A 9,815-nucleotide genomic window follows, 5' to 3' on the forward strand; every position below is an offset into this window, starting at 1 on the left:
TAAACTATGAAGTTAAACCACATGAAATTAAAGAACATTAAGAACACTGATGAGTCTAATTGCTCAAATAAGGAAAAACCATTTGAGCAAGCAGGTTCGTCTTTGATAAAAAAAAAAAAAATTGAAGTAAAGCTCAACTTTGTAGTTAATATTAAGCGAGAAATATCAGTTGATAGTCACCTCAAAGTGTACTTAAATTAACTTGTGCCTTCACAGGCCTTCCGAACCAGCCATAAATTGTTATTATGGCAGTCGTTCCAATTGATAGTAAGTGATGAATAATAAACTATAATTTTTTTTTTTAAAAAAAAAAAGGCAAAAGGAAAAATATAAAGGAAGCAAATGTTGCCAATATTCATTTTCATAAGCCATTTGGCGTAGGTAGACCCTGTACTTGCATCTGCTTGTACATCCATTGCCAATTCTCAGATGTCACCTCACCCCCAAGAGAGCGAATGACGGATCCACCACTGCATGTGCCTACTTTGCAGCATTCTTCTAGTGGCAAACCCTTGACCACTCCATACAAAAATCCACTTGCAAAAAGGTCTCCTGCTCCTGTAGCATCAGTTGCCTTTGATTCCCCTATGGCTGAGACACGTATCATCTGACATGTAAAAAGATTGGTTTATGATAGTTACAAGTGATTAGTCAATCCATCAAGCACCTATGCTAGAATGCGAAACTACAGAACTTTTCCCTAATGATTTGAGACCATAATGTTGCCTTAAACTACCATTCATCATGTTAACAGCAAACGATTTCTTTCCAAAAACTAGTCCCATGATACTAATGTTGGTTAATTTTTACTGATAAGAATGATGAATGTTAAGGGATGTTCAATGAAAGACCATACAAAATACAGAATGCTGCAAACATTAAGTATAAGGAACCAAGTATAGCATATAACATAGAAGGACAGGAAAAATTAACAAACCTCCTTCCCATGTCTAGCGATGCATCCATTAGAGCCCAATGTTACCACAGCCCATTGGCAGTATTTAGCAAGAAATTCTACGGCAGCTATTGGATCAGCATTCTGTTCGCCCCTAAAATTCATCACAGAGTAAATTTATATTAATTATTTAAAATAAAAATAAAAAATACACATAAAATGAAATAAACTAATAAAGGCAGTCAATAACTTGGAAACTGAAAATAAATTCTATTTCAAATGATATCTTGATATAAATCAGGGTTGATAGCGACTCATATTGACGGCAGTAACCTTAAAAGTTCAGTTGCTTCATCCTCATTAGCAAAGCAGAGGTCTATGTTTCCGGATTCAAGCAACTTCAGAAGTGGTTGTTTAAAGTTCCTGACCATCTTGCCAAAATAACAAGATCATCGTGAGGGAGAAACGAAATGCTTTATAAATTATGCAAAGGACTTATTAAAAATGAAATTTGCATATTTGTATTAAATATTTATATTGTTAGGCCCCTAGTGCACTATCATATATTCATATTTGAGATTTTATAGAGAAGAATATGATATCATTAGGCAAATGGCGACAATAAATCAAGCATATTCAATAATCAGAATGAAAACTTGGTAGTTCTTTATCAGAATGCTCGTGATTATAAATCAAGCATATTCATTTGTGTGGACTAGATGACTCGTGATTATACTGATTTGGTAGTTCTTTATCAGAATGCTTTTCCTTATTGAGTTAAAACATTGCAAATGAAAATTTTCTATACAAATTTCCCAAGCTCAAATGGGAGAAAAACCTACTAGAAAGGAATTGAATTTTCTTTTCATCTAACCTTTGTATCCGGTCTTTTACAAAGAACTTTTGGGGAAGGGAAATTCTGAGTAGTAGAGTAATTAAAATACCTCAAAACTGGCCAAGTCCAGGGAAACGAGAAGGCCTTCCTGTTTGGCCAAAGCAATGGCTGCTTGAATAACTTCCAAATTGAGTATTGCATATCTCAACACCAACCACTGAAATGTAATAAATATATCAACAAGTAAGTTCAAAGAGAACCCTTAGATGATATATTATTATTAGTGGTAGACCTATATGGATGGACAGGTCGATGAATAACTTTTTAGTATGTTTGCAGAGACGAGATATAAGGCCAATGCGCCGTTATTTTCATTTTACATTATAGTGGAATAAACGTTCAAAATAATCATAATAATAAAGGATGCTTGAATCTAATCATTTAAATCCCTGCTATGAGAACAACAACACTGAAATATACAAGACAGCACAATTAACACTAAAAGTCTCAATATTTTAATTGATGAAGAAGTGAACCTTGGAGCCTTTGAAATCCTCTTTCAACAATTCTTGAGCCTAGTACCAAACAAAGAAAAGAAAGTATATATCAAAAAATGAATTTACATAAAAATTAAATCCTAACCTAACCACAAAGGATGCTTGATATGAGATCTATACCTGAACTTTGACAGCATTTGAGAGACAGGGTCGCATTGTTCTGTTACCCAACTCATCTACCAAGCAAACACACTGGTAGAAAGCAAAGTTAATACGAGAAAAAAGTATTTGGTTTGTGGAAACAACTTATGAAAACAAAATATGGATCCTGTTTAGATTGACTTATTTGAGTTTAACTACCGAGAAACTCTTTGGGAGCTTATGACATATCCATTAGTTGTTTTTAGCTTACCTCCATAAGCTTTCTAGGATAACTCTCTCACCCTTTTGATGCAAACGAGAAGATTGTAAAAACACAGCCGCGCAAACTTAATAACACAAAACACAGCCGCATGTAAAAATTAGGGTTTATATCATCGGTCGACGATTAGCATGGCCGAAAATGCCGTCGGCCAAAATTTAGCTCTGAAAGTTTTTGATGTGCAAACCGAGACAAGCATATAAACTTTTTATTGAGAATATTAGTTTGGGAGAGAGAATATAAACTTTTTGTTTCGAACGTTACCGAAAATACATAAAGTATTCACCAAAAGAATAGTTGGAGATTTGTCGGAAGGAGATTTTTAAACAAAGAGATTTATATTATATAGCATGGGGTGTAGACGACGATGATGATGGCGGCGTTAAGGAAGAAGGAGATCGGAAAAATGGTTTATTCAAAATAAACCATTTTTTCCCACATCCTTCTTCCTTAAGAAGGCCTTCATCATCATTGTCTACACCCAATGCTACATAATACAAAAGTCTTTGTTTAAAAACCAAATCGACCGGAAAATCTCCCTCCGACAAATCTTCAACCACTCTCTGATGAATACTTCTGGCTCGTCTACTTTCAGTAGCTTTCGAAACAAAAAAAATATATTCTCTCTCACAAACTCTTAGTATTCTCACTAAAAAGTTTATATATTTCTTTTGTCTCGGTTTGCACATAAAAAATTGGCCAGCGGCATTTTCGGCCATGCTAATCGCCAACCGGAGTTATAAAACCTAATTTTTACAAGCGGCTGTGTTTTATGTTTTGTGTTTTTAAGTTTGCGCGCGGCTGTGTTTTGGGTTGTTCTCCTTTGCATCAAAAGGGGCGAGAGAGTTATATACAGGACATCGACCAAACAATTTGTTTTTAGCTCATGAAAACAACTTACAGCTTATAAGTAAACAATTTAACTATGTTTTGTTATTTGTTATGGAACATGAACACTTATATGATAAATGCAGCCATGACCTGCGGCGCAGAATAAAAAGTAAGGGAGTGACGAGTGAGTATAACAACAACCTGTGCAGTGTGTCCTTTCTTTTTACGGAGTCTAGAAAGATCAACACCATTAGAGGACATATTATTAACAAATAATTGACCTTGTTCATCATCACCACAAGCCCCAATAATTCCACTAGAAATTCCAAAACCACTACTAAGACCACGAATTGTATTAGCAACACTTCCACCAGCCATAGTTTTCATTACAGAAGAATGAGAATTATCATCATCAGAGGAATTAGAATTAGATTTAACTTCCCTCAGTATATGTTCAAGCTCTTCAATTGCAACCTAAGGAACATGCAATTAACTAAATCAATAATTCATTATTATCATGATAATAATTGAAGAGAAAAAGAAAATAAGAAAGAATGGAATACAGACGGGAATGGAGCCACCGCGTTCGCCGGGGATTCGGTCGAGCAAGGACAAATCAACATGAGCAACGTTGTCAACGAGTGCAGATGGTTGAAGACCTAATATGAATGGAGCTTCTACTACTTTTTCTTCTTCTTCTACATCGTTTTGGTGGTTCTGACAAAAACTTTCCGCAACCATTGCTATGATTACTTAGAAGAAGATGATGATGAGGAAGATGGATCTAACGATCGATTGAATGATCGATCTATGAATCCTGTATTACTACTGCAAATTGCATAAGACACGAACGCGCCGCACCACTTGCGGAATTTGCGCCATATAATGTCACATTCTTATTTTCTAAAAGGCGCCACCCTTAAACCCTTGTTTTTTACCCTCCATCCAAATCTCGAACAGATTCGCAACAACTATAATTTTATCACCTTTTCCTTTCTTCTTTTATCTTTTATGTCTACCCTACCCTACATACATCACATGAGAGGCCATTAGAAATTAAATAAAAAGTAAAAACACTAGTTATAGGCAGGGATGACAAAAAAACTCAAACCCGAAAGATCCACCTGAACCCAAATTCTAGTCAACGGACGAAATTCGATTTGACTGGGTTTGGGTGACACCGATAATATGGGTGTGAGTTTGGTATCAGTCAAACCCACACCCGAAACTCATACACCCACCCAAAATATTTTATAATTACCTAATTACTCTCATAGTCTCCCTCAATTTCCTTGGAAGACCTTAAATTTTAGTTGTAATTTAATTTCTTGAAAGTCTATGTTGTAATTTTTTGAAAGTCTATGTTTGAATTTCCTTGGAAGACCTTAATTTTAGTTGTAATTTAATTCAAAGTCTATGTTGGAATTTAATTTCTTAAATTTGCAAATTATTTTCAAATGTGCTACGAGTTTGGGTTTGGATGGAAAAAACTCGAACCCAATGGGTGTGGGCGTGAGTGTTGTTTTGCTACCCGAACAACCTTTGGGTTTGGGTTTGAGTGATGATTTCGGGTGTGGGTTTGATAAGTGTCAAACCCGCACCCATGGGCGCCCAAGGCCATCCCTACTCCCTAGTTATAGGACGCTCTCAAATAGATATTTATGAATATTCTAAGAAATATTTAATAAATTTTATTATATTAGTCTTCTTTTAAAATATGGTAGGGACTAAATTGATAATAAGTAAATAAAATTACAGACTAAATTGATAATAAGTGGCCAAATACAAAGACTAATTCGACATTAGAGACTTCTTAAAGATATTTATAAAGTCAGATACTATTTATTTGAGAGTGTTCTACAAAGCAATTTGATAATTTATGCAATAAGAAAATAAATAAATAAAAATTAAATATATTTTTGGTTTCTTGAAACTATACTAATTATTTTTATATATAATGAATTTTATACTTATCTTTATTCATTTTATAATTTTCCTTTTACTTTTTTAGTCTCTAAATTTTAGTAATTCTTATATGTAGCATGTTCCAATTTTAGTCCTTATGCTTTTCCCTTTGCTATAGTGAAAAATTACAGTCATCTATCACCACTGAGCTCATTGTGGGAGTTTTATGGAGACAAGTTTTTAAATGGATGGATGTTCATAACTTTAATCATGATTTGGGATGGAAACACTTTGTTACTTTAATTGAGGGATACTAAAGTGAGAAAGCTAGACATCGATCTGTCCATTAAACATTGATTCTCCTTTTAGGGGAGACTCACTTGAGGTTTAAAATAAATCCCATGTAGGAGAGGTAATCTATTGTATATTTCAAATAAGATCACCTCCATGGATGAAACCTATGGAAAAGAAAATGGAAGTGGAACCAATCGAGCACCATGAATGAAAGTTGAACCTATGTACATCTAGTTGTCTATAACCCAAGTAATGGTTTAGATGAACTCAAACTTAGCACTCATTTTCTTAGTGGGAAAACATGACTAGCTTAGAATTTATAATTTTACATCCTCATACCTTATCATAAATAATACACTAATATTAATAAAACTACTCATTTGTTGAAAGAAATGAAGATTTTATGCATCAAGCCGTGTTCACAAATTGGAATTGGGTCATTGGTGGTACCCAACAGATGTATTCATTTGTTTATTATTCTAACAAACACTTCCACAACCCCTCTACTCAGGATCTTAATGTGAATTGCGTTATTCAACCCATTCATACTATTTGGAAGAATCATTTTCCTAATTATAACTTTCAAATTGGCTAGAAAAGATTCAAAAAGGAGTCAAATGTCCTCGCATTAATAATAATCTCATCAAGAACTTATGAAAGTCCAATAATGTCTTGAAGAAAAAATCAACCGAAAAAACTGTGAAATCACTTGCATTGAATACATCAAACACTAAAGATCGACATACATGACCCTATCACCCACTCGCCTTTTCCAAAGTGGAGAAGAGAGTTTGAGATATTATGAGCATTTGCTTCTTGGAACTTGGAAGGAGCCATAACACTAGCCTAGAAATTGTTTGGTGTTATTAAGAACCAAAATAGTCCCTCTTCCATGAATTTGAAAGAAAAAAAATAATACTCCTTGACGTCATTTTGAGATTGGAATTGAAGACACTGCTTTTTAAAGAACTCATGTTTGAAGAGCTTTCTTTGCTTTATCAGGTAAGACATTATCAGGAAGAATAAGCTCTGGTGGGATCTCACGAACAACACCCAGCATAGAGTCATACTCCTCATCTTTACGTGCATACTTCTTACGCAACACCTTCTCAAACTCAATTTCTTCATAGGACTTTGAATTTTCAGCTGCATGGACCTGTGCAAGGTTAGTATAATTGGTGGCTGATTGGGAGATAAAAGCTATTTCTTCATCAGTGAGCTTTCTCAGAAACTTTGCTGGATTGCCAGCCCAAACCTACAAAACACGCAAGTTTGTGTTTACAATCTGAATGATACGCATAGCAAGATTAGCAAGTATTCAAGAAAAACAGCCTAACATGATTGCCCAGGCAAAAATAAAATCAAAATTAACGAATGCTTTTCATCACATGATAGATATTCATGAGCCAGGAATATGTAAAATAATTTCAGTTGTGCAATTGAGCCAACCGTATACTAAATTCCATTACAGACAGCGTTTAAAGGCACACTCTACGTAATTGACAACAACATGGTAACTTTCAGATGATGTTTGAAACTTAATAGCCTTATAATAGATATATTTATTAGATTTTTTCCAAGAGACAACATAAATACCCTGAATCAGTGAATCTTATAATAAAACGCGTAAGAAGGTATAAAAAATCATGCAGTTCAAGAGGCTGTTTGATCCTGATATTTAGTATTAAGTAACAGTTAAGATAAGTGATAGGAATCTGGATATGGGTCTATTTATAAGAAGGGTGAGGAACTAGCAAGGAAAGCAAAGATAATTAAAAATAGTAGCTGAAACCATGTGGTACAAGTATTGTGTCATACACTTCGGATGCACCTGACTGCATTTCACAATATCTTGTATGCAATGATTTATGCTCACTTTTAAAAGATTCAGCTCTTCTGCTAATTTAAGATTTTGTTTTATGTTATTTTACACTAATTTTATCTATTATATATTAAAGCCATGTTATGGTGTCATATCAAATTTGTGTCTTTTGTCATATATGTGTTTTATAGGGGTTTAATTTAGAGCCAAAGTCATATCCCAAAGTAGAATTATTTTGCTGTGTTGGTATCATGGTGACGGGGTGGTAGTGGTAGTGTTCACATCGAGATATAGCAAAATAGCAGCTATAAGAAAGAATAGGTGAGGTTCAAGTTTGAAGGGAAAAACAAGGGATTTCATGCTTTATGTTACAGAAACCTCTTGGGTACCACCAAAATATAATAACTTCGTTGTATAAAATTTTAAAACTACAAAATAAAATACTATTGAAAAATAAAAAAGAATATTCGTAATGCATACTAGTATTATATTAAACGATTCCAATGCTACAATATTTCTCCCAAAACTATCTGAATAACTAATGTATATCCCTAAAAAAATTCTATTAGAAATTCCATAAAATAAACAAAAACAAAACGGAATATAATTGAACCCCCTAGTCTTAGACTGGCAGTATAGTAGTATGTTAACTCAATAATGAAATTATTTACAAAAACAGTAAGACTAAAATAACATGTACATAATCCCAATTCCCATTAAGCAGTAACCAGACACTATACTATACACCCATAGACATACCTCGCCAGTTGGAATCTTTGTGTTCTGTCTCACAAGGGATCCAGCAGCAACCATAGAATTTTTCTCAACAACGACACCATCAAGTAAAATTGCACCCATACCGACAAAAGCCGCATCCTCAACAGTACAACCATGTATAACAGCACTATGACCTGCTCAGTGAAAATTGTTACATTTTAAATCAATTAAATTATTCTGTAGCAAACACATTGTTGGTTGTGGCAAAAATATTACTTACCTACAGTAACATTATCCCCAATAATAGTAGGCAACACCTTCCCACTTAAATTTGACTTTGCAACATGCACAAGGGAGTTATCCTGTATGTTAGTTCCACTTCCAATTCTGATGCTGTTAACATCACCTATTCACAATGTTATGTTCAAATATGAGTGCCGCATATAATTATTGAAGTACAAAGACAAAGACTCACAATTCACAAAGATTTCATATTTAATCTACTTTAGAAGATAAAAAAAATAAATGCCACTTTCCATGAAAACTGTGTTTCAAAATATAAGAAAAACACTTTATCGGAGTTGCACAGAATTGTTGCCCTTGTTTTACAATAAGAGCATCCTGTATGGAAACTTGTTGTATTTGGATAAACAATTTAATTAAACACTTATAGCTATAAGCACTTATGTATAAGTATAAGCTATTTCTATAACAAAAAATAAAATATATTCAAACTATTTTCATATAAGTTATAAGCTGTTTTCATTAGTTGTCCTACAGAACTAGTGAAATAAGCTGAAAAGAGCTTATAGACATGTCATAAGTTGTTTCTATAAGCGTTCTCAAACAGTCTCTCAAATTCTTATGGTATTAGATAAGCTCAAATAAACAAATCCAGCCCAACCAATAAAGCATTATTACAAATTATTTGATTGCAAAAAGCATAAAATGATTGAAACCAAATGTTGTGACATTGATATGAAATTGATGAATTGAATTCCCTTACCTCTCAATACAGATCCATACCAAATTGATGAACCTTTTCCAATTTCGACATCTCCAATAACAACAGCACTCGGAGCAACAAACACATCTTTGTCAATAACAGGAGCCTTATCAAATATGTTCAACACAGTTCGATGCCTAGATACTAAACACAAAAACGAGTAACAAAAATGAGAAAAGAGAAAATGAAATGAAATTGAATTAGGAAAAAGGAAGAAGACTAACGGTGTTCTTGGATATAGTTGCCACCCTGGAGGCGGGAGCCGATGCGATCAACGGCTTGTCCTGTGGCACGAATCAAGTTACCGACGCTGTAAATGACTCTTCCGAGGGTTCCCATTTCCACAATCAATTGAAGCTAACAACACTTTTTCAGTTTTTGGTATTCAGCATCAGAGACTGAGAGGTCGATGTAGACGTGGAATCAATAGCCCCCTTTCATGGAGAGGGTAATTTCGGGTTTTCAATAAAAATGTTTAATGCTCAGTTCACTCATTGTCAGTCTAACAAGACTTTCATATTGGGCCAGGCCCAATTATCTGTGTTGGCCTGGTAACAAGCACCGAACAATATTCGCATGATGTTTTCTCTCC

At 34.1% G+C, this 9,815-nt stretch overlaps 2 protein-coding genes across 2 annotated transcripts; both read right to left on the reverse strand.

The window, feature by feature from the left end:
* Window positions 1-127: 127 nt before the first annotated feature.
* On the reverse strand, window positions 128-4,455 carry LOC123897996 (uncharacterized sugar kinase slr0537). Its single transcript, XM_045948838.1, has 8 exons — window positions 4,047-4,455; window positions 3,681-3,953; window positions 2,408-2,479; window positions 2,267-2,305; window positions 1,840-1,947; window positions 1,229-1,326; window positions 938-1,049; window positions 128-607 (listed from the first exon to the last, which is right to left on the reverse strand). The coding sequence occupies exons 1-8, from the start codon at window positions 4,218-4,220 to the stop codon at window positions 362-364; spliced, it is 1,122 nt and encodes a 373-aa protein (XP_045804794.1). The 5' UTR covers window positions 4,221-4,455; the 3' UTR covers window positions 128-361.
* Window positions 4,456-6,279: 1,824 nt separating this feature from the next.
* Window positions 6,280-9,668, reverse strand: LOC123898664 (gamma carbonic anhydrase 2, mitochondrial-like). Its single transcript, XM_045949673.1, has 5 exons — window positions 9,448-9,668; window positions 9,224-9,367; window positions 8,498-8,623; window positions 8,260-8,411; window positions 6,280-6,933 (listed from the first exon to the last, which is right to left on the reverse strand). The coding sequence occupies exons 1-5, from the start codon at window positions 9,560-9,562 to the stop codon at window positions 6,649-6,651; spliced, it is 822 nt and encodes a 273-aa protein (XP_045805629.1). The 5' UTR covers window positions 9,563-9,668; the 3' UTR covers window positions 6,280-6,648.
* Window positions 9,669-9,815: the final 147 nt, after the last annotated feature.

Source organism: Trifolium pratense, linkage group LG7, assembly GCF_020283565.1.
Source record: "Trifolium pratense cultivar HEN17-A07 linkage group LG7, ARS_RC_1.1, whole genome shotgun sequence".
NCBI lineage: Eukaryota > Viridiplantae > Streptophyta > Magnoliopsida > Fabales > Fabaceae > Trifolium > Trifolium pratense.